The 26,507-nt window shown below is 34.8% G+C and overlaps 1 protein-coding gene across 2 annotated transcripts in view; it reads right to left on the bottom strand.

Annotated features, from left to right (window-relative positions):
* The window catches only part of LOC140053863 (armadillo repeat-containing protein 2-like), an 89,851-nt gene that overhangs the window by 20,394 nt on the left and 42,950 nt on the right, over positions 1–26,507 (bottom strand). For both annotated transcript variants that reach the window (XR_011846461.1, XM_072098591.1), the window contains exons 8-12: positions 18,274–18,452; positions 8,499–8,601; positions 7,634–7,806; positions 5,905–6,101; positions 214–454 (exon numbers count right to left, since the gene is read on the bottom strand). Coding sequence is in view for 1 of the 2 variants with exons in the window: in XM_072098591.1 (XP_071954692.1) it covers positions 214–454; positions 5,905–6,101; positions 7,634–7,806; positions 8,499–8,601; positions 18,274–18,452 (893 nt within the window). In the remaining variant the exon portion in view is untranslated. The remainder of the gene's footprint in view (positions 1–213; positions 455–5,904; positions 6,102–7,633; positions 7,807–8,498; positions 8,602–18,273; positions 18,453–26,507) is intronic.

Below are 26,507 nucleotides of genomic sequence, written 5' to 3'. Positions count from 1 at the left end.
TAATTAAATGAAGGCGATCTTTCGATATCCATGTTGAATATGATACATCAATAGTGGCATTAAATTTCACATTTCCATTATTCAGATTGATTATTCTATCTGGAAATGTATTTCTATGATTGGAGTGATTTATCCGGCCATATTTGGATAACATATTCATAGACTCTTTTCACCCATGGGGAGATAAAAAAAAATTACAAAAAAAAAACTTACCACAATATCTAACTCTAAATAGGTTCGAAACACAGACAGTAGAGTTTCCATGGCATTTTCTGTGTTAAATAAACAATAGCGACAGTCATTGCTCTTTGCTGTTAAATTTCCCATAATAAAACAAAGCCGAACTATCAACTCCATGTTGGATAGATGCTTGTTCATTAGCATCAGAAATGAGGTGAATGTTGTTGGGTGATTTTTAAGAATAGTACAACATTCTTGATTTAGAGTTAATTTACTGCAAAAAAAAAAAAATGTTATGTTATTGTTAACCCACAGTACAAATACAAATATACTGAAGTGAAAAATGGTACAAATTCCTGTGGTACATCAAACAAAAAAGCATTGAATGCATTTCAGTTCAGCATTACTAAAATATAATTAATTTAAAAAATGCAGTAAATCATTTAAAACTTTATTTTTATATTTATTGCATACATAAGTATAAACGTAATCTTAATCAACTGGTGCGTTTTCCTGAAAAAAGAGAAGTGTTAACCCTTTCACTGTGCAGCATTAGTCCCACATATATGCATAATATTTATTTAAGAAAAAAATGTGGTGATTTTAATAAATTGCAAAAGAATACTAAATATGATAATTGTTGTGGTGTGTGGTGGGTAAAAGGTTGTTCTACGGTTGGGAGTAAAAAAAAAGGTAATTGCATATTAATGACGCCATGTGACGTCATTACAGCTTATTTGGAATTCCTGATTTTTGTCAATTCAATAATAAAAATATCTGTAGTTTAAGAAATTCTTATGGAATATGGGTTTTCCTCTGGATATTGATGAAGGTATGTATACTAAATAAAAATTGCAAGTTTACAGAAAAATGATAGAGGGTGCTATATATTACAGGCAAATACGATTAAATAATTGTTTTCCCAATACCGGATATACAACATTTGTTTATACCCAATAATACCGGGTACAAACATTAAAGGACTAAAACTTGGCATTCAATTATTTCCATTTTAATAACTTTCCAGTCAATATTATTGTGAATTCCATAGCAATTTGGTTTAGGAAACATTTGACGATGTGAAGATGGCGTAAATAGCCTATAGAATAATTAAATTATTTATGAACATATTTTCTACTAGCAATTATAGCCGCCCCAGGGCGGGTTTCAACATTAGTTTAAAGCCTTCTCAGTACATAACACCCAACGCCAGTATCTCAGTACCTACACCCCTTAATAACACCCCACACTCTTTCCAGTGAAGGACAAATTCGATTAAACTGTAGCTTCAAATTGAGAGGGCATACATAGCTATGATAGGCCTATGGCTTAAGTACGTTGTAAACTGTGTAAATGTGTAGGTGTCATATTGGCTGATAATTAAAATATATAATGTTGATACTGCGGTCCCCCGGCCTTCTTTCTCCTCTCACCATCGCAGCCGCAATCAACAAACCTTACCTCCTCCCCTGGACAGTTCAAATGTAGGCCTAGTAAGTTTTCGTTGTACAATTCAATCATATAGGCCTAGGCTACTTCATTACGCCAGTATTTTCGCTCCTCCTCCCAACACACCCCAGAAACCGGGTGATGTTTTTAAGATGGTTCCAGAACAAATTATGTTAGCCATCACTCCCAACCCATAATCCCTCAGTGGCAGTTTTCAAATGTAGTTTAAAACATTCCCAGTTCGGTCATAGGCCTCCATCCCCACCCCAAAATCCCAGCCGTTTCCCAGGAATAATTAAATACTGTAACATTTTCCATCCACAATTCTGGTCAAATTGATAGCCTACTGTGCCTATAGCCTAAGCAAAATCCCGACTATCTCCCTATTCCCAACGCCCCTCTTCCACAATGGTGGTGATGATAATCGTAAATTTAGTTTTCAATCTTTTACTCCAGAAATTGTATTTGTCAAATCTATTAAAGAATTCATTAAGTTCATTTGCATATTGTTTGGTACTGTTGATATTACAGGTAATGCTTTTTGCTTGTTATATCCGCTCATTTCACACATTCTGCGCCACACTTGCTTCATATTATTACTTTTGAATTTGCTTTTGATTTTGTACTCTAATTTGTTCTTATGTATTACTCGTTTCAACTCCTTCTGAATACTTTTAACTTGGACAACGTCACCATTATTAAAAGCTCGTCTTTTTTTCTTAATTATCTCCATTACGTTTTTATTGATCCATGGTTTAAAATTACCATCACATTATCTGTACAAAAGTTGATATAAGCAGTAACAGTTTCCGCCAATTCATCCACATTCTCAGAATTGAAAACATTCCAATCTGTCATTCCGAACTCAAAGTGAAAAGTAATGCATTGATGATTGCATAGATCAAGTTACAACATAACTTAACAGCATAAGAATTGGTTGAATAAATAATAACAGCAATAAGAATAATTTGTTGTTTGAAATCTGTACGGTCATTATGATGATATCACAATGTCCAATTAGCCATCAAGTTTCATGGTATCCGCACAATACCATGAGACACTTGTTGGTTTAGTCTGGGTTCCAGACGGAGTTTTGACTTAATATTAGTAAAAAGATAAGATTCAACAACTAAGATGATGCATATGCTCTATGTTACGTTTAGACGATGCAAAATGATGATGAGATGATGAAAGTTTCTGAAGGCTAGAATGATTTTATCTGCCTAATAGTCTGGTAAACATTTGATGGGATTTGATATGATAGGCTAACTTCTCCGAAAATCAAAAATTGAATGGATCATTATTATGCAGAAATAATTTGATTAATTCCCACCCAGACCCTGCCCTGTGTGTGGCAGCTATGTGCCAGTGGTATAGTACCTATTTATTGAGCAGGTCATACGCACATGTACAGCAAGGCTAGGACTAGACAATAGAATTAACAAAAAAACTCTGCAACACTCTAGGTCTATAATAATACCTGTCACATTATAGTTCTACAGTTGTTATTTCAGTCTCGATCATACATAACACAATACTGTATGTACTCTTTTTAAATTTTGAAACCAAATGATGTCCGATTGATCATTGGTTGATTCAAAAATCCATATTTACAATTACATACTGCCTGCCCTATATAGCTAAATACAGTATGATAACATACATCGTTCTTTTTTGGATGTTTGTGGTCCGCAAATCGATTTCAATATGTGTATGACAAGTCTAAAGACAAAAATAAAATAAAAACAACTCGATTTAATTCATCACTATGACGAATTATAGGTTATATGCATTGATTTAAATAAAGATAATTGATTTTTAAAAGATATATTGTTTGATTGATTTTGTTGGAATCTTTAATTATTTATAATAGGCCTATATGTGGCACAGACAAGCCAAACCAGTCGCTTGTCGGTAATCCCCGAACAGCCTAGAATAGGCAAAATCATGTTAACAAAAAATAAATTAAAAAAAAATATTTTATCGATTAAATCGAACCTTTATGTATTCTACTAGAATCATACTGTGTTTTTTTTATTTTTCAACTACAACAAGTAAAAAAAATACATTTTGTAAGGCTATGTTTTTGTAAGATTTTGAAAACTTGGTCAATTTTTTGCCTGTAGAATCGTCTTCAAATGCTGCCATTTTCTAAGCGAAATCTGGCTTGTTTACTATGAATATAAAGCTATGCTATTCAAAATTTTTTTGTTTTGTTTTTGACGTTATTACATTTTTATTTTCCTTTAAGTTCTGTTATTTATTTGTTAATTTCGTAGCTTAAGTTAAGATGTTTTTAAAAGGTACCAAGCTTGATTACTGTAGCTCCGGCTATATCTTGGCTACCTTTTGTATTGATTGTTTGATACAATAAAGGAGTAGAAATTTAGAGGGGTGTATTTCTATTGGACAACGATGTCAGTTGTTCTTCATCCTAACCAATGATAACGACATTTAGTGATATAAACAGAAATATTCTCCTTAACGACGACGTATCTGGCGCTGTGATTGGCCAATTGTGCTCACTTTGGCTTTAAAGCTCACGACTGCACATGCTCACAATGTCGTAGTTGTCAAAATTGCCCCTACGTGTGCAGTGGTTCAGAGGAGGAATCAGGACACAACGCGACAGCAGTGTATACTGAGATTTTGAAAGAAGAAAGATTCCTCCGTGTATTTACTATGCAGTAACCACTTTGGTGCAGATAGATTATTATATGATACATACACTTTAAGAAAATGAAATGAAAAATAGGGTTTCCCTAGCATTTTGACGATCTATATTAATTTTAAAATGTAGCATATTTTTACTATTTTATTATTACTTACATGTGCATAGCCTGTCCCTTTTATAGTGCTTGTATAACGTGGTTTTGAAGTTGAAAAGTGAATAAAATGTGATAAAATTACTAAAGGAAGGTTGTAAAACAGAAATCATGCAAAAATAGTGCGCACTATAGTTTAACACGCACTAAAATGTTTAATGTGTACAATATTCTGCGCACTCATGGCAATTTTTAAACGCTTACAATTGCTTGTACTCTAATTTCATCGAAAATAAGTTTTGACAATTTTGAAAATTGTAAGGGCACATATTGCATGCGTTATAGATGCTACACACGTATTTGTATTGTCATATGATGAAATATTGGTTTAATATAATAAGTACATAATAGACACGTTTCGCGCTCGCGAGGTCACCGTCAGTTTGACCTTTTAGTCGGTATACAATGGTAAACAAACACAGCGAGAGGTATGTTAAAGCATGGGAGAACTGAGAGATGATCATCTTAGAAAGCAATCGTCAAAACTAGCCTTTTGATGGAATGGCATGGTAATGTTATTTATTTTCTAAACTTATGTTTTATATTCACTGTAGAATTATTTGGGCATTTGGTTCGGAATCATCGACTTTATTTATGTATTGTCATTTTTGGTTTGACACATATATAATACGGTGCATTTAATACATGTTAACTGTTGATTTTATTTACAAATGTTGCGTAAATATATTAATTATTATCTTTCATTCTTCTTCATGCTCCTATTGCATCTTCCATGTATTATGTGATGTTCTTCGGCGCTTAAACAGACACCCAAGCCTCCTAGACCTAGTAGACGAAGTACCGCATCAGGCAACGCCACCGGGCGGGCGGAGAGACACGAGCACATCGTGGACGTACCTTTCCTTGAAAAAATCCAAGATTTTGTGCCACTATCCTTCGGAGCCGACGCAAACCACTCAGCAAGTGTTTGAAAATTAAAAACAGGAATATTAATCAGTGATTTTGTGTAGTTAAATTCACGATTTATCCAACATATACAACATTTATGATGCACCTTGCAACAAAAGCACTCGGCAGTTGCCATTTCGCTATGCTTCAACACGCACTAGGCGAGAGGTGTTCGGTTTGTTTACAAATCTATACCCACTATTTCTGATTGGTCGCGAGCGCGAAACGTGTCTATTAAAGACCACGTAATTTTTGATTGTGCAGTATTGAAAAGATAACCACATCAATTCCTGGCCATAAGGAATATACTCTGAAAAATTGACTTAGCTAGATGAAATTGATCAAGACAAAGTAGTGCTAAGGAAAAAATAAATAAAGATTCTGACAGAATCAATAAGGTTATTTGCATGATAACGCATATAACCTAAAAAAGACAAAAAATACAGACTTGGGGCATGTCTATCTTGTGTTATGCAACACAACAAAACAAATGCATAACATTAAAGATATGATTTAAGTTTAGGTACACCCAATTCCTTACCTGAGTATTCTTGAGATATTAAACATCAAATCTCCATCCAATGGGAATGTGTCAATAATTTTACAAAGTTCTGGAATGATTTGACATGATATAAATGTTGCATGTGTGGCTGGTTTGTCAGCTAAATTTCTCAATGTACCTGTGACTTGAAGTAGAAGGTTTGGCACTCCATGAGCAACAGGCAATCCTTCCATTGTCTACAAAATATTAAACATTTATAATTTCACTGAAATTTAAATTAAAAAAACATGCAGTACCTTAAAATACGATTGTAAAAGTTAATGTATGCAATCCTTTGACCTGATGCATAGTTCTATGCATATATAGCTGAGTTGGGTCTATTATGTGACATATACCGTATATTTCGGTGTATAAGTCGCACCTGTGTATAAGACGCACCCCCTAACTAAGAGTAAAATATCGGTATTTTTTATATCGTCGATGTATAAGACGCACCTTATATTTCATCAAAACAATGTTTTTTTTAAATTGTAATCAATTTTATTGTAATAATATATTTTGTATATCTACAACGGCGTCCTTTATTTAGGTTTTTTCTTACCTAGGCTCGGCCGCGCCCAGCCTCAACAAGTTGTTTCTAACTTGTTATTCATGAGTTTCGCACCCGCAACATCGAGTGCATGGGATGACCGTGTGTGTAACACGCACGTGTGTGGGCTAGCCTCGCTCGATCATTTCGAGAGGGCGCACGTTTTCACGGAAAATCGTATTCGATTAGTATCTATGTATCCGAGAAGTGTGTACGCTAGGTCCATGCTATAATCACCTGGAGAATATACTAATCGAATACCGTACAGCATGTGGCCGCCAAGAAGGGCTTGCGCTGGGGGTACGGCGGTCGGCGATCGTGCGTATAACTATAAATAAATACTAGGCCTATTCCAATCGTAAACGTTTACAAATGAAATTTTATCGGAGCGCCTAAAACAGCTCCATAATAAACAAATCTTTTCATCATATTTAGTATAACATCACGCTAAAATGCCTTGAAAACTAGGCAGAAGCAGGTTGCCGTTACGTTAGTACACTGTAGCTAGGCCTAGCCTACTCAGGCCTAGCCAACGAGGTGACGATATGTACACTCTGTGTGGTGAGGCATTTATGTTCGGTGTATAAGACGCACCCTTAATTTAGAGGTCAAATTTGCGTGTCAAAAGTGCGACTTATACACCGAAATATACGGTATTCTAATTTGTTGGTAGTATGTATCAAAATCAACATGAAAAAAAAGATTTGGAAGAACATTGAGCATGTAGAAGCGCAGTGCTTTGACGAAAGTGATAAAAAAACTACTTTTTAACATTAAATGGCGATATGATCCGATAGGCTTAATTTTTATATGAATTCATATCTACATTTTAGCAGCTTTCATAATAAGTTATAAACATCAAAGTCACCTTTAATTCTGAAGAGCTGCAATATATTCAAATATACAGTGTACCGGTAGTTAAAATCACACGACCAATGTTATTCAACCTTTTAGGCATGATGACATCATCAAAATAAAAATGGTGCGACTCATGAGAGAGATAATTGGTTGAGCAAGCACATATTAAAATTTGAGAGAAAATTGATAATTGATAAGCAAGAGGGTGCAGATGTGGACCAGGACTAGTCTATTATGGTACAAGGGTGCTCTAAAAACTTTTCACAGCAATTTTGGATTTAAAGCTTGTTAATAAATTTATGTTTTATTATTTATACTTACAGCTGTATTGATATTAATAAGAAGTCTAGCCAATGATTCTGTACAGCCATAGTCAGCTAGATCTTTAAGTATAGCATTGTTTCCAGTCAGGAACTTGAGGGCTCCAATGCAGTAGATCAATGCATCTGAAACTTTCTGATAATTAGTTGAAGCTATCAACTTTACAATTAAATCTGTAAATGAATAATTCCGATATTAACAATAAATTGAAATTATGAAGTCTCCTACTACTAGTAATAAAACACTTGTGATCCTCTAGGGGTGCCAGTCAAGTCAGCCCTAAACCATCTCGGCCACAGGCAAGTCGGCTCACATCAAGTCAGTTTCACATTAACTAGGCCTGAAACTAATTGGTCAACTAAGCCTAAACCTAATTGGTCAACTCAGCCCTAATAAAAGCATGAAACGCAAATAGTGGTAACTATTGAAATGGCAGAATTAGATACAGTACACGCGGTAAAGGCGAACATTGATAGTAATTTTTAAATATAGTTTCTATTATTTGTGATATTACTAATACTAATAGTCTTGCTGCTTCAGATTATTTTACTTTTAACGCTGAAGTGTTCTTTGCTATATTTAATACAAGAATTTATAGGCACATCATTAACATAGTAAAGATTAGTAATTATTTTTAATGTACTGTAGATGGCTAGTAATAAAGAAAGTTGGTAATATCATGCTTATTATTTTTATACTACTTTATATTTGAATTTTATTCATTTAAAAGTCTTTATGTGTAAAAGAAATATTTAATAGTCATTATCTGCCGAGTTAACTGGGTTTGAGATGGTTTAAGGCCAAATTCCCGCTAGGACCAATAGCATAAATAAAGCAAAATACATTAAAAATAACACATGCTTACCTAATATATTATTCTTTTGGAAAAGAATATCATTTTCTTTATTTTTACTAATCTTAAAGATAAGTTTGCACAATGATGTCAAATTTGAACCAGTTACTTCAAACTAAAAAGAAACAAAACAACAATTTAAAAATAGTATGATGTCATGATGCCAGGAAATTGTTTCTGAATTAAATTCATTTTTAAATATTTTACTGTTGAAGATAAGTATGGTTGGTGGATGAATACACACTGTACAGTGTAGGCCTATAGAAAAACCAAAAAAAAACAAACAAACAAACAAACAGATTACAAAGTTCAAGACTGTAAAGATTTTTTGTACAAAATTCTGGCTTTTAGAGGGCTCTGTATCATCAACAACAAATAACATGTCTTCTTCGCTTTGGATTTTGATGTTAGTTTACTCTGGTGAATCCAGCTTCGCATTTACCTTTCTACAATAATTGTTTTTAATAACTGCTCAGTCTCCCAGTATAATTATTTGGTATAACACAAATTTATGGGCCCTTGTGGAATAAACTTAACAACTTTGACAATAAATACATAAATCATTTTTGTCGCCATTTGAAGCGCAAATTTCTTACTGTGAGTGTGGGTACTGTTTAAACACATAATTATACAAATAAACTTGATTACTAACGTTAATTGTATTAATAAATAATAATATTTACAAAAAATATAAACGTTGTAGTGGTGTATCGTTACATGTACTTTACTATTTAAATCGACTATATGACAGTAACAGTTTCAACAAAGTATGAAATCGCAAATGTTTTACTGTGTTATAATATTTATAAAACATAAAAACAAATATTTTGTTATGGATAAAGAATATATTTAAAAATGGTTCCTCTTTGCACCCATCTCCTTCACCATTCCTCAGGCCTAATGTTACATACAAAAAACAAATTTTACTCAAACATTTTGACTCATTTTGTGACAAGTTTCTCTTTCTGAACTAATTGGCAGGGTGCTAATTTTAATTGACTACATAAATCACTGCGGCTATTTATTCATTCCTGCAAACCACATGTATTTTAGTCCTGTGGAACAGACATTTGACATCGCCATTTTTTTTGCTCTGAAATGTGTAACCGAGAACGATCTGTGGGCACGACCTAGATGGTACACTAGCAAAGCGAGCGTACCATATAATTGTTGTAATACTAGGATACTGTATCTTTAAGATGCCAACTACAGGCCCTTCTCTACTGTACACAGGTCATACATGTAGCACAAGCCACCGATATAATAATAATAATAAATAATAATAATAATAATAATAATAATAATAATAGTAATAATAATAATAATAATAATAATAATAATAATAACTAGAAAGCCACTCCGAGAGTGCATACCTCCGCCTACTGTAAAATTCTCCTACATAAGGTTTCTCCGGTTAAAAAAAAAATATATATTTTTAGTCTTAATGCTGTTTGTGATTTAGGCTAATTTCATTACAAGCATGTGTATGCGAGTTTGGTGTAATGGTTATGTAACAAGCCTTTCAATTAACAATAGCTTCAGTTGACTAGCAATAGAACAGCAACGCGAAAATCAAACGAGTGAATTTGAAAAGAAATAGGTTTTTTAAAATGGACCTGAAATGGAATTTCGATTTCCAAGAAATTCACACATGTTATTTAAATGTATCAAATTAACACAAACCCATACAAATAAAAACAAAATGTATAGTATTTTGAGTAAAAACGAAATTTGAAGATACCATGGTAAATTAGCGAAAATTACTCACGCCATTGCAATATTCTATTTCAACGGCCGTCGGAAGCCTCTATATTCACGACGTCACATATACACACGATGATATCGAGAGCGTGTATGCCGCCCGATAGTCAGTGAATGATCGACGGCCTGGAAAGATACGCGAAGCGTTGACACTAATACTAATTTATTCAATATCTAATGTTGTTGAAATATAGGTCCCTAAAATGTACTTCGTTTGTTCTAAAACCCGAATTTAGAAAGCATCTACCTCCCAAACCTTTACTAGGCCTAGGCCCCCAATCCAGCGCGCGGAGTCGATCCACCACCCACATCATGCGGCGAGGCTCCGTTTCATGTGCATCCCAAGGACCAAAGCGATATCAACAACTTGCTGCGCTCATTGTCAAGCCAAAGTAAAATATGAATAAAATTCGTTTTCGAACTGCCTGATTCGTGACAAATAAATTATCATCTCATATTACTAATTTAATTCTGCTAAACTAAAAACTAAAGAAACTAACACATTTTAGCAGTATAAATTATGAACGATATACAAAATACACGAACGGAAAATATGGATACGCATCATTGCGCACGGAGCTGTATCCCGGACAACGTTGCCAGGCCAACTTCGGTATTGCCAGAAAAAAACCGTTGATTTTAAGATTTTAAATCGTCATTTACTCGATGAATAACCGTTTATACGGTACTAATTTTATCTAAAAAAATTTCATAGATTTCAAGAGTTATAGCCAAAAAACTGCAAATTGTCCATTGGAGGGATAGGAATATATTCGCAAAGTGACGTCACCCGCGAATATTTTTGATTTTCAAATGGGGCTTTCCCCAAAAGGGCCAATTTATATTTTGTAACAATATACTTTCTAGCAACACCTAATAGCCCCCAAAACATCATTCTAAAATGAAAAAAATCGAAAATCCATTTCAGGTCCATTTTAAACTACTCGCATCAAAAAACGTGCACATTAAATCTAATTATGTTTTAAAATTACAAATCACAAATTATAACTCTTGCCTCTTGTTAAAAAATGAAGTTTTTTGGACAAGTAGTTCTCGAGAAAATGCAATTTCAGTTTACTTTTTACTTTAAGACTGCTCGCCGGCTTTTGAAAAATTCTGTCCTATCTTTTAACACTAGCAGGTCTGAAAAAGTATACTAAAAAGTGGTCCAGAATTGGGACTGTGGTCCCAAATGGTCCCAAAATTTAATGGAATGGTCCTTGACCACAAATCTATCTGTCTATTCATTTTGGTAAAGATCTTGTGATTACTTTTTGAGTAATCCTGCTAACAAACAAACAAACACACGCTACCGATTACATATACCTCCTTGGCGGAGGTAAATAAGATTTATACAGCGCACATATCCACTAAAGTGCTCAAGGCGCTTTAACCTTAAACCTAAATGCTATTGATAAATTTGACAAAAACCGAATAAAAAACAAAACCAAATCGAATCCACATCACTGCTTCCGTTACCAGCCAGTACATAACTCACAGGTGTTCTCAGTGATGTGGGTATCTAGCTAAACAAATTAAATCTTACATTGCCAAATTGCCAAAGCAGCCGACAGTAGATGTGTCTTAAGCACACTCTTGAAAACATTAATTAATTTGAGTTTATCTCCTACTTCGTAGTCTAGGCCTAAAGGTTTTGGTGGGAGTGTACCTATATATATACAACTGATTAAAATTTCCGAAACCAAAGAGATGCGTTTTCTGTTGCTTCCCCGTTTTATACCTCTATCCTCAATATAATAATAAGAATTGTTTTTCTAAAGCAACAGTTTTGATATGTTCTTTCCAATCTTGCTTTAAAAAATATAATCATGGAAAAATCAACAACCTACAAGACAAAAAGGCCTGCTTTCAGTTATTGTATAAGCGTTAAACAGCATGGTGGCCTTTCGTTTCCAAATGCTCATGTACAAATAACATTTTTATAAACACTTTTCATTCTTGACTTTTTGTCATCTGCCATTTTGCAGGTCCATGACAGTCTTCTTTCTTCGTACTTCTCTATTTGATTATCCGCACTTGGTGGAAACCCCTTGTTGTTGTCAGGATCTTTTTTTTTTTTGGTTATGATCATGACATGATCATAACATGTACAGAATAACATTTTGATTATACTTTTTTTATAGACTTTTTGTCATCTGCCATTTTGCAGGTCCATGACAGTCTTCTTTCTTCATACATATCTATTTGGTTATCCGTTATCTTATTCTTCTTTCTTTCCATTCTTGTCAACATAAGATTGTATAACTTTGTCAGAAGATTGACCTCTAACTGTAGATGATGTTATCATGCATTACCTTATTGATTTTGTCAGAATCTTTATTTATTTATTCTTTTCTTAGTATATAACTATTATTATCCGACAATTATCTTTAGATCAATTTCATTTTGCTATGTCAATTTATATATTTTAGCATATTCCTTATGGCCAGGAATCAATGCGATTATCTTTTCACGGTGCGCAATAACAAATTATGCAGTCTATGCTAATTAACGAAATTATGTTTGTAAATCATATCTTCACAAGCATGTATTATGATTAAACCAAATTTCAGATCATATTTCATCATAATTATGGCAATACAATTAACGTTGTTGCGCACTCTTTTATTTCCTATTTCTGTTTTGCAACCTTTCTTTAGCAATTTCATTATAAGTGACAACTTAACAAAATGGTGAAAATATGATCATTTTTTAAATTAATAGATCGTCAGAATGCTCGGTGAATCCTATTTTTCATTTAATTTTCTGAATTAGTGTATTATATGTATGATTTATTAGGAAATTAAGAGAAAAAAAAGTTGATTACGTCTTCATTAATTGCATATTAAATAATATTTTTTTAAATTTCGACAATAAAACAAATTATGACATTTTCTTGGACCGAAATAACAAACTTAACACTACATTTGGACTCATCACTTTGACGAGTTAGTTATCCGCACAACAACGCGGCCACGGGCACGTACGTATAAACTATAACATATTGAAATTGACTATAAAGATGAAAATAAGTGACCCACGTTATTCAAATTTTTTGACGTGACGACGTCATCCAAATTAAATTAAGACAATTGATTAACCTAGACAATATTAAAAAATGGGGAAAATGGAATATGAAGCGAATAGAAAATTGATTAGAAATTAATTTAATTTTTCAAAAATGTTGACAAATTTAGAACGCAACGCACAAAAATAGGGTGGAAAGAAAGAAGAATAATACAGAGATTTGAACTCATAATTTTTTACTAGTTCGGGTTATCTGCGGAAATGCAACATGCACACGTTAAATTATATGAACGTCGACAATAATTATGCCATCCTATGACATGAATTTAATATGTTTACAGAGCTGAACTGTACCTATTTTTTATCATACAGCATATTCCAGTATTACAGAATACACTGTATACAGTGTAGCATAGACGGAATTACAAAACCCATCTACTAACACAATGACGTCATCAAATTGACATAAAAATAACCAATTTTTAATATAACTATCTAAATAATTACATCAATATAAATTTGAAGAATTTTGGGCGCGTAAAAGTGATATGCGCTTTATTTTAAATGCGATGAACTGAAAATCTGACTTTTCATTCAACTGGCCATATGATGACGTCATGACATCAGATAGACAACATTTTTATATAAATTCATATCTGCAATTCAACAGCTTCCGTAATAATTTTTAATCACATGGGTCACTTTTCATTCCGATGAGCTATAACAGATTAAAATATACTGTAAAGATTAAATTAAATAACTCACATTATTCTAATGTAAAAAAAAATAAAAAATTAAGCTCATGAGTAGCTGATGTGAAAGAGAAGTGATTGAGAAAGATCGTATTAAAATCTAGGAGAAAATGGGGAACGCGTTAGAAATTAATTTTGCACAATTTGAATTTTCAAATACGCGTACTCGCATAATTTTTTGCGTAGCACACCATTTTTATCATGTCAAAAGTTGCTCCATATTATGAAATACACTTTTGTAAAGTTTTATTGAAAAATAAGTTTTTGCTCAGAGTTTCACTCAAGAGATGAAAATGAACTGACCATATGATGACATCATGACATCAGATGAACAAAATGTTTATATGAATTCATATCTACAATTCAATAGCTTCCATAATAATATAAGTTTGTGGGTCACTTTTCATTCCGAGGAGCTATGACAGATTTAAATTGACTCTATAGATGAAAGTAAGCAAGTCACGATATTCTAATTTTTTTATATGATGACGTAATAAAAATGTTTGTAACCTGACAATATCAAAGGGGTTAAGTGCGGATAACCTGCAACTAGATTTGAACTCGTCACTATAGACGAGTTAGGTTATCCGCCGTTAGAATATTGCGCACAGAAAAACATGCCATTCTGACCTGAAGAACATAACATTTTAGTGTACCCTCTATTTTGTGTCTAAGTACTGTATAATTAACAGTATAATATCTGTATACATACTACATACAGTTATAGGTGGAAAAAAACAGAACATGCCTTTTATTCCAATTTTTAACATGATGACATCATCATAATGAAATGCGCAGATAGCAATTTTGGAAGGAAATTATCTGATCAACAACATATTAAAGTGTTGAAGATATTTGGATATGTAGAATGCGCTCTTTTTTAAATGGCATGAACTATGACGCAAAATATAAAAATACAACTTTTATAATTCAATTTTTCGAATTCTAAATTTTTAAACCGAGTGCGCACGTAACTTTCTGTGAGACATTTCATTTTTTTCCACAGAAAGTTAGTGCATGATATAAATTACACTTTTGCTAAGTTTCAATTTAAATTGTTATGGTTTTCGATGTCTGTTAAATATGCGATGGGCATAACAAGGGGTTATCCACCAAGCGCAGATCACAATTTCAATAATCCTCCTTGCCTAATTCTAGAGGCTCCGCTATCCTTTTCATTATTTGCCTCTCCTCCCCTATTTCAATCAATATGTCCTCGTTTCTTCTGTGTAGCCCCTTTTCAAAGGCCTGCTCAGATTTTGGAATGTTGATCAACATCGTTAAAACAGTAATCCTGGCTCAGGGCGCAGATGAAGAACCACCTAACATTCTAATTTAAGGTAAACCCTTAGAAGTTGTAAAGAAATTAACCTATTAGTGACACTAACTCACTAGATGTTGAGCTTGATACACGTATTGGAAAATCAGCAACCACTTTTGGACGACTTCATGCTCGTGTATGGAACAACCATAACCTTACCATCAAATTTAAGACTCACATCTAGTCTACTTTGCATGTGTGCTAAAGTGTCCTGTTATATTGCTCAGCGTCCTGGACCACGTATCGTCATCAAGAGAAAAGACTAAATTGTTTTCATGTTCGCTGTCTGCGTTCTATCTTAGGTGTTTCTTGGCATGATCGTGTACCCAATAGTGCTGTGTTGTCAATTACTGGTACAACTGATATATTTACAATGCTTAGAAAATGGCTCTTACGCTGGTCTGGTAATGTTAATCGGCAGTAAGATTACCATCTACCAAAAAATATTTTCTACGGAGAACTGGCTGACTCACCCCGATCATGCGGACGTCCAAAACTCTGTTTTAAAGATGTTATTAAGCGTGATCTGTTTTCTTTTAATATTCCCACTGGTTCTTGGGAAACTCCCCCTTAAAACCGAACATCCTAGCATTCTAAATTTGTAACTGGTCACCAATTATCTGCCAATGCTTATGTTGCTGAATGTGAAAGGCTTAGCACCACCAGAGTAGTTAAAAACCTAATTGCAGATGCTTATAAAATTCTGTATACAAATATTTAAACAAATAAATGACCCCAACGGGGTTAATCGGTAGTAGAGAAGTAAGTACTTGGTCAAATAATGTTTTGAACCTGAAGTTATCGTCTGTCATGATGGGATTGGTCCATGTAAATAAATTTATCTGGTTTCCAAATATAATTAACTGGGAAAATATTACCTTTAACTGTTGAACCAAAAGAGACATACACAATTGGTATAAATACCTTTAGTGACGTTTCGTTGACATACTGTTTGGAATGGTCTGTACAAAAAAACCAAAGAAGAATGCTTTTGCCGGCAGACAAAGGCCGTGCAACAGTAGTGTTGAACACAGAAGATTATGTAAAGAAAGTGAATTTATTGTTAATGAATGAAAATGGTTTATAGAAAACTAACTTCGAATCCGATGAAGAAGTATAAAGACAATTAGCTCACAAAGACACTTAACAAATTGTTAAAGGAAGAAAAGATTTCATGGAAACAAAAATGTAATCTGTACCCTGCCTCTGAATCAGTGCCTAGTAGTAGAATTTATTGCTTACCCAAAATTCACAAACCCGACTGGCCACTCAGACCAATTGTGGATAACATTAATTCTGTTTTCTATCACGTTTCCAAGTTCATCGCAAAGGATAAAGTCCTTTGGTTGGTTTAAACAAATATCATTTTAATAACTCGAAAGAAATGGCAGACGATTTAAAACAGGTTACAATGATGGAGAATGAAGTGATGGTCTCATTTCATGTTGTTTCATTATTTACAAAAACTCCTAGAACCCAAGCTCTGGAAGTAGTGAGAACATACTTGAAAAAAGACAAAACATTACACCAGAGAACGAAGCTCACAGTAGAAGATTTATGGACCTCTTCCATCAACACATTGATGCGACATATTTCACATTTCAACAACAGATACATGTATATAACATGAAGGAATGATCTGCATCTGCGTCATTAGATATATTGGCCGACTGCAAAAGTATCGATCAACAAATTTAATTGTGCTTTCCCATGTATGCAAGGATTAGGACCTTATACTGTGTTGTTTGTTGCACTGGTAACCAGTGAAGATATGCAAGCATTGCATTACAGTAGTCAAGCCTGGATCCAACAAATACATGCACAAGCTTCTCTGTATTATTCACACTGTGAATGTCCAATTTAAACTCCTTGATTAAAACAGTCTCAAAATCCACTAGAAGACTCGAGCCCCATTAAGCCATTTTTAGTCGCGTGCAACATAACTCTACAGCTCACTAAGTCGGTGGTTGGTAAACACCTTGTTTTGTTTCAATAAGACTGAATCCGTCGCTCAAATAACACACAGAAGCTTGTGCATATTTGTTGGATCCAGGCTTGACTACTGTAATGCAATGCTTGCAGATCTTCACTGGTTACCAGTGCAAAAAACAACAAGGTCCTAATCCTTGCATACAAGGCACAGCACAATTTGGCGATTCACACTGTGAATGTTCAATTTAAACTCCTCGATTAAAACAGTCTCAAAATCCACTAGAAGACTCGAGCCCCATTAAGCCATTTTTAGTCGCGTGCAACATAACTCTACAGCTCACTAAGTCGGTCGGTCGGTAAACACCTTGTTTTGTTTCAATAAGACTGAATCCGCCGCTCAAATAACACAGAGAAGCTTGTGCATGTATTTGTTGGATCCAGGCTTGACTACTGTAATGCAATGCTTGCAGATCTTCACTGGTTACCAGTGCAACAAACAACAAGGTCCTAATCCTTGCATACAAGGCACAGCACAATTTGGCGATTCACACTGTGAATGTTCAATTTAAACTCCTCGATTAAAACAGTCTCAAAATCCACTAGAAGACTCGAGCCTTATTAAGCCATTTTTAGTCGCGTGCAACATAAATCTACAGCTCACTAAGGCGGTCGGTCGGTAAACACCTTGTTTTGTTTCAATAAGACTGAATCCGCCGCACAAATAATCATAGCACACAATTGCAAATTTTGCAATTTCTAGTTATTTTACACTATATTGAAAATGGTGCTTTGCATCTTGTATCTTCTTCTTGTCTGCTTTGTTGGCAAATATGTAAAATTGACAGGGAATCTCTAAAAAATCATATTATTGTAGTAATAACATTCATTTTGAAAAGAAGCCACCCTTAAAAAAATTGTACATTTCAAGGAATTATTAGTAAGATTTTAAATTGGTAGAAATATGACTATATTACATTATGAAATAATTACTTACTGCCAAAACAATTCTTGAGGCCTTTAAAGAAAGTTCTGCTGAGTCCAGGTCAATTAGTTTGTACACAATTTTAAGAGTTTCACTTCTTCTTATTGCTGTCCTTCCTAGCATGTTTAACTTTGATAAAACACTAAACAACTGATCACATAATATGCACATCCTGTCTATTTCTTCGGTTTCTACAAATTAAAAATATTATTGATAATATAAAATAAACTCCGAAAAAAATATATTTGTTCATCTTTATTCCTGAATATGAAAAAAAAACATAAATTAAAACATAAATCATAAACTCGCAATGAAAAATTACGAACAAATTATGAATTGTTAAATATAATAAAAGGCCAAGAGCGAATAAGGTGTTAGGAGAGTGTTATAATTCTTCTAATATAGCTATTCAGTACTAGCTTGGTATCAACAAACAAACGCATACTGTTCTCACACATATCGTACTCTTCCATCATTATCATTTGTGATTTTTATGATAAAATACACGCTTGATTTTATAAATGGAAGAATGGAATTGATTATTAAAAGTATACTACAAATTTCAAATCTTAATTCTGTCAGGAACTGATAAAATTGAAATTAAAATTGAATTTCTCGCCGTCGCAATTTCAGAATCACATGCGTTTGATCATCATAATAGTAACGAAACGAACGTTATTACATGACGGTAATAATTATTATTGCTGATTGTATATTGCATATATAAAATAATAATATATAATGATATATCAAGTTGAAACTTTCTGTTCTTGCCACATCCCTATTTTATAATCAGGGCTGAAAATTACCGGTCGCCCGGTTGCCAATAGCGACCTTTATTTGGTAAGGGCAAGTATTAATTTTGTGATGGTCGACCCGTCTGCCGACTTCCATAAAGCGCATCCACCTACCTTTTATTATAACCATGCTAGGCTAATACAAGCTAGGCCATATCAGGCCTAGTGGTCCTGTTTTGTTTACACTCCAAAACGGAAAACCCCTATTTGGTATCAGCTGCCATAAACAAGCTTATAAAATTTCTATCTAACGAACATTGTATACTTGCTTTTCTGCTTGATAAATTCTTGTTCAATTGACATTTTAAAGATATTCTACGATAAATGACACAAACTCGGCACAAACAAGAACAGCAAGAACAAAGTCTTTATTTATTGAACAAGATTTTACCGATTACCGTCTACCTGCATCTATATTATACAGATATTGACTGCTTAGAGGTTAAATATAAGATTTGACATTCCCGAGGGATGTCAAATCTTATATTTAACCGATATAAAAGGCAATATCTGTTATATTATATAGCCAAGAACAAGTCTGCTGGGTTGGGTGAAGCTAGGCTAGGCCTCCTATAGTATTTGTATTGTATTTAAAACAAGCCTGCCTAGACACCTTACCTTGCGAAGAATAATATACAGATAATTACTAATTAATGATTCCTTGGCAATAAAATATTCACTTAGGCCTAGGTCGTTTAAATTAACAGAAGAATTTCCATCAATAAGCCTATTAATAATAATATTATAATCAGGTAGGCCGAATAAACAATTCGTCTTCTCTCGATCTTCGAGGAGCCGAATCACCGGATGTTCAGCGCGGACTAGTTACTAGGTTACTACCGTGAGTATTGACCAATCACAAACGGTGTTTCATCACATTTAGGGTGGACTTATAACAAATGAGGGCGCTATGTATGCATAGCCTAAAATAGTTTAGAAGATTAATTTCTTCAAGCAAATTCCGTGGCCCAGCGGATGAAACGTTGTCTTGCGATGGAGTGACAATTCCACCCGAATTCAAGATCGAGTAGATGACTTTTGTTTATTTATCGGCAAACTCGAGTGTTGCACACGAAAATTACACAGTCAATATCATCGTACTCGAGAATTTATATGATTAATGACAGGGTACACGATTATTACGCGAAAATTACACAGTCAATATCATCGTTCTCGAGGATATATACGATTTACGATCCTCGCAGCGGTAGTCATGTGATGCAGTTTCAACCAATCACGTTCGCGTATTTACATAGGCTATGTAATATTATACAGATATTGACTGCTTATCGGTTAAATATAAGATTTGACATCCCCGAGGGAATGATATTAAGTTCGAGGGAATATATATTTCCCTCAGCTGGCGCTTCGGGAAATATATATTCTTTCGAACTTAATATCATTCCCTCGGGGATGTCAAATCTTATATTTAACCGATATAAAAGGCAATATCTGTTATATTATATAGCCAAGAACAAGTCTGCTGGGTTGGGTGAAGCTAGGCTAGCTACCTAGGCTAGGCCTATAGTATTTGTATTGTATTTAAACAAGCCTGCCTAGACACCTTACCTTGCGAAGAATAATATACAGATAATTACTAATTAATGATTCCTTGGCAATAAAATATTCACTTAGGCCTAGGTCGTTTAAATTAACAGAAGAATTTCCATCAATAAGCCTATATTAATAATAATATTATAATCAGGTAGGCCGAATAAATAAAATAATTCGTCTTCTAACTTCTCTTCGAGGAGCCGAATCACCGGATGTTCAGCGCGTACTAGTTACTAGGTTACTACACCGTGAGTATTGACCAATCACAAACGGTGTTTCATCACATTTAGGGTGGACTAATAACAAATGAGGGCGCTATGTATGCATAGCTTAAATAGTTTAGAAGATTAATTTCTTCAAGCAAGTTCAGTGGCGCAGCGGTTGAAGCGTTGTCTTGCGATGGAGTGACAATTCCACCCAAGTTCAAGATCCAGTAGATGACTTTTGTTTATTTATCGGCAAACGCGAGTGTTGCCACACGAAAATTACACAGTCAATATCATCGAACTCGAGAATTTATAATTTATATGTTCATTAGGCGCAGGAGCCCCGGATAGCGTTACGAAGTCGTTAACTCTGTCAGCCCATGGTCAACCCAACTAATGTGTTTTTCCCAAGGACAACTTATCAATAACTAAACTTTGTCACCACCCATAAGTGTGCTGTTCATTTCCTATTGACCAATGAACACCAATGTAACTGGACCTGAGTTTCTTGCTATTTGACCTTGGGTGCAAATTATACAATTAATTGATGTTAAGGCCACTGACTACTCTTTTCTGTATAGAAACACTGAATTGACTGAATAATAAGAAAACCCTACAATAATTTCTACTACTACTTGATATGGTGTTATACAAGAACTATATTAAAAGAATTGAATGTATGGAGAATGAAAAGTTAAACGTTATAACTTATATGTAAAACATCACTTAGATGATATCTATCAGATATATCATTAGTTAGAATAGATCACGGAAAACCAATACCAATACTGATCTGGACTCGGAAATTCAAAATGTAGCAGGCAACGTTTCACCAATGAAAACTTTCAAGACAAACAAAGTATCATAATTATCATGATATCCATTTTTATTTAATAACGATAAATGGATATAAATATTTCGTATTTTTTGTTATTTTGTGATGGAAAATATATTGAGTGAACATTGGCACTGAGCTTAAATGTTCCCTGTCCCCTTAATGTCCGCTTTATAGGAGTGTCCCCTCAGTAAGGATTTGCTGTTTTCCCCCTTAATAATAAATTATGATGTCCATCTTATCCTCTCAATTTTAATGTGCTACACCCGATAATAAAATACACATCAAGCTCGTGTGTACTTTAAAGAACCTAGTACATCTTTCGAGACGAGTGGGGGGTTACCCCGGTGTATTAGTACATCACAGCCACTGATCACCAACTGGGCCCTCTGGGAGACCAGTCTTTGACTGAAGAGGTTACCCAGTATAAATATATATTTCAATTCAATTCAATAGAATAACTGTACAGTAGGCTCCCATTTGATGCAATGTGTTACCCAATGTGCTCAATTTGATTGTGCTACCCAAATCCATGCTATCCATTTGAAATAATTTGCTATCCATTTGAAAGAATGTGCTACCCGATAATCCGTATAGAATAATGTACAGTACAATTATATCCATTTGATTGTGCTACCTAATGTGCTATCCATTTGAAATAATGTGCTATCCATTTGAAAGAATGTGCTATCCATTTGAAAGAATGTGCTACCCGATAATAATAATAAATAATAAATGAAAACTTATATAGCGCCGGTATCCTCCACCCATGTGGCGCTCATGGCGCTTTGTGCATTAACAACGTGCGAGAACATCAGCGAATAGCGACGTCTTTAGGTTGGTCTTGAAACTGTTTAGACTAGTTGAGCATTTAACTGTTGCTGGTAAGCTGTTCCATACACTTGCGGCCGCAACGTAAAAAGATCTCTGACCCCACTGATTTTTCGCTCTACGCTCTTGAAGAAGGTTTTGTGACAATGATCGTAGGCCTCTGCGGGATGATTCGTAACGATCCACAAGGTCAGATAAATAAGCAGGAGCACTGTCATTTAGGATCTTGAATACAAACAACGCAAGTTTGTACTTAATACGTTGTTGAACAGGCAACCAATGCAAATCCATCAGGACAGGAGTTATGTGAGCGTTTGATTTTGTATAAGTTACAATTCTAGCTGCCATATTTTGCAAGCGCTGCAAACGTTGTATTTGAGATTTTGGTATGCCAAACAACAAGGCATTACCAATGTCAATTTTAGAAGTGACAAATGAGTGTACAATCAATTCAGCTGTTTTCTTGTTAAGATTACCGCGAATACGACCAAGGTTCCTAATCGATATGCATGCTGCTTTGGATACAGTTGTTATTTGTGCTTCCATAGTGAGATTACTATCCAGCATGATTCCCAGATTCCGGACCACCGATGAGGGAGCGATGTTAGAGTTTCCGATTCTGATATGTGTGATGTTGATTTTGGAGATGTTACATTTAGACCCGACGATAATAAACTCTGTCTTTCCATCATTCAACTTTAGGTAATTTGTTGTCATCCAATTGCGAACATCTTCTATACAGGATTCCATCTTACTGATTGCTGCAGCAAGATCCCTTTGCACTGGATTTACTGACACATAAATCTGTGTATCATCTGCATAGAAATGGAAATGTAGACTGTGTTTGCGAATAATGTCACCAAGGGGAAGCGTATAAATGGAAAACTGGCCAGGCCCAATTACTGACCCCTGTGGTACACCATATTCCAGGCAAGCTTCATCTGAGAATGCATCATTGATACAGACTAGCTGACGTCTTCCTGTAAGATATGACTGGAACCAGTTAAGAGCAACACCATTTATGCCAATGCGATTTCTCAGACGGGTTATCAGTCTTTGGTGATCAACTGTATCAAACGCTGCTGACAAATCCAACAACACCAATAGCGTTATTTTCCCATCATTCATTCCTTGTAACAAATCATTCTGTACCTTTAAAAGGGAACTCTCCGTGCTATGACATGCACGATATGCCGACTGGTAATTCTCATTTAAATTATGCTTTTGAAGATATGGAGTAATGCGTGATGTCACTACACGCTCCAGAGTCTTTCCAAGAAAAGAAAGATTCGACACCGGGCGGTAATTTTTCAGCGTGTTATGATCCAAGTTTTGCTTTTTTATTAAAGGAAGAACGTGAGCAATTTTCAGTTCATCTGGCACTATGCCGGTATTAAGAGAATGGTTAATGATTTCCGTTATTATTGGAACGACTGCGTCTATACACTTCTTCAGTATAGAAGTAGGAACTGGATCTAACCTGCATGATTTTGTTGGTGATTTCATCAGAATGTTGCAGATCTCATCTTGAGATGCTGGTGTAAATGTTGTGAGATGCTGATGAACAGCTGTCACAGGCTCATTAAATGACATGTCATCAATCTTGAAGTCGTCTCTGATGATCTTGATCTTGTCTGTGAAAAACTGACAGAACCTGTTCGCAAGATCTAAGTCAGAAAGACTATCTGGGAGAGGTGATACCTGGCGATGATGAAGGAGTTGGTTAACAATTTTAAAAAGTCCTTTCTGATCTGCTGCATGTTCTTCACACAAGCCATGTAGTAGTTGGCCTTTGCCTTTCTTACCATGGAATTTACATTCCTCTTCTGTGCAATGTAAGCTTGACGATCTATTTCCAGATGAGAGATTCTCCATTTCTTTTCAAGCTTACGCTTTGTTCTTTTCTCAGCATAGATGTCACTGTTATACAAACTAGTGTTTGGTTGGACCTTTACTGTTCTCTTTTTCGGTGGTGCGTGTTTGTCAAGAAGTTCACTCAAAGTGGTGACATATAGTCGTACTTTACTTGATAAATCAAGATTTGAGAGCGAAGTTCCGAGATCAGACTGTGTGATATCTTTACATAATGTCTCAAAATTTATAGCATTCCAATGACGAGTTTCGATGGATTTAGTGATTACGGGTGGCTTCTTGATAAGGAGATTACATGTGATTGCATAGTGATCTGATATACCATCAATGACATTAAGGTTTGAGAAAACAGGAGGATCAGATGAACGAGTGATCAGCAAGTCTAATGTATGACCATGTCGGTGTGTAGGTGTAGACACATGCTGTTGAATTGAAGACTGCTTGCTACAAGTAGATTCCGAAAATGAATTGCATCTGCATCATTTGGCATATCCACATGGATGTTAAAGTCTCCAACGAATAGTATGGGAGCCGGCTTCAATACATAGTGATCAACCAAAGTTGAGAATTCTTCAGTGAAAACATTTAGACTGCAACCCGTTGATTTGCTTTGAGGACGATATACTGCTACGAGGAAAACTGAGGATGCATTGCTGACTATTTCCACATTTAGCAGTTCAAATGATTTTGGTAATAATCCCGTGTCATAACATTTAACCGCTATGCTTTCCTTGTAAAGAAGTGCAACTCCACCACCTCTTTTAGTACCAGCACGGGGAGCATGTTTGAGAGAGTATCCGTTGGGTGTAATATTTCCTATAACTGATGTGTCTTCTGGTTTAAGCCACGTTTCCGAAAGGGCAACAACATCCAGATTATGTTCGATAACGAAATCCACAAATTCTGTTGTTTTGTTCCGAACGGATCTTGTATTAATACTGCAAAATTTAATATTGTTTTTAGATAAGAGAGAGTTTGATGATAAGTCCGGAAATGATAGATTGTTTTTAGTGTGTTTGTCACGCCCAGCTCTTGTACCACGCCTGGTTTTTCTTTTTGGCCTCCTTGGTAATAGGTGGATACTACAGCTACTGGAGTTCAACTTAAAAGATTGTATAATTAAGCAAGATTCTTCAAGAAGTTCACAACTGTTATTGTTGTTGGTTACACAGCCCTGTAAACCATGAAGAAACTCAGAGCTATAGCTAATTAGCATGACAACAGCAGATCTTCAAGCATGAGGTGTACAAGGTCATTTACATAACAATATGCACAGTCAGATTGAAAGTACAGGGCTAGCTTCCCACTGATGCTAGTAGACCATTGTTCTTGGGCAGTGATGAGTTTGAATTAAAACAATAAAGGCACAAGCAGGGCCTAGCTGAACTTCAGGAAACAACAAGAAAAACAACTGCGATTTACTCCAAGATACGATTATTTCCACATAAGAAATTTGTGAATATATGGTGCTCAATTTGCTATTCCAGCATCCAGTAAAACTTATTTGATGAAAAAAAACCATCTGCAAACAGATACGAAGTTATGCACAGAGCAATATAGAGCCGCCACATGGGCGCTGCAACACTCCTCTTAATAATCCGTATAGAATAATGTACAGTACAGTACTATATCCATTTGATTGTGCTACCCAATGTGCTATCCATTTGAAAGAATGTGCTATCCATTTGAAAGAATGTGCTACCCGATAATCCGTATAGAATAATGTACAGTACTATATCCATTTGATTGTGCTACCTAATGTGCTATCCATTTGAAAGAATGTGCTACCCGATAATCCTTATAGAATAATGTACAGTACTATATCCATTTGACTGTGCTACCTAATGTGCTATCCATTTGAAAGAATGTGCTACCCGATAATCCGTAGGCTATAGAATAATGTACAGTACAATTATATCCATTTGATTGTGCTACCTAATGTGCTATCCATTTGAAATAATGTGCTACCCGATAATCCTTATAGAATAATGTACAGTACTATATCCATTTGATTGTGCTACCCAATGTGCTATCCATTTGAAATAATGTGCTATCCATTTGAAATAATGTGCTATTTGAAAGAATGTGCTACCCGATAATCCGTATAGAATAATGTACAGTACAATTACATCCATTTGATTGTGCTACCTA

This window comes from Antedon mediterranea, chromosome 7 (genome assembly GCF_964355755.1).
Source record: "Antedon mediterranea chromosome 7, ecAntMedi1.1, whole genome shotgun sequence".
NCBI classification, from domain to species: Eukaryota; Metazoa; Echinodermata; class Crinoidea; order Comatulida; family Antedonidae; genus Antedon; species Antedon mediterranea.
The sequence above is the reverse complement of the archived record's forward strand: the minus strand, read 5'-3'. Positions and strand labels throughout refer to the sequence as shown.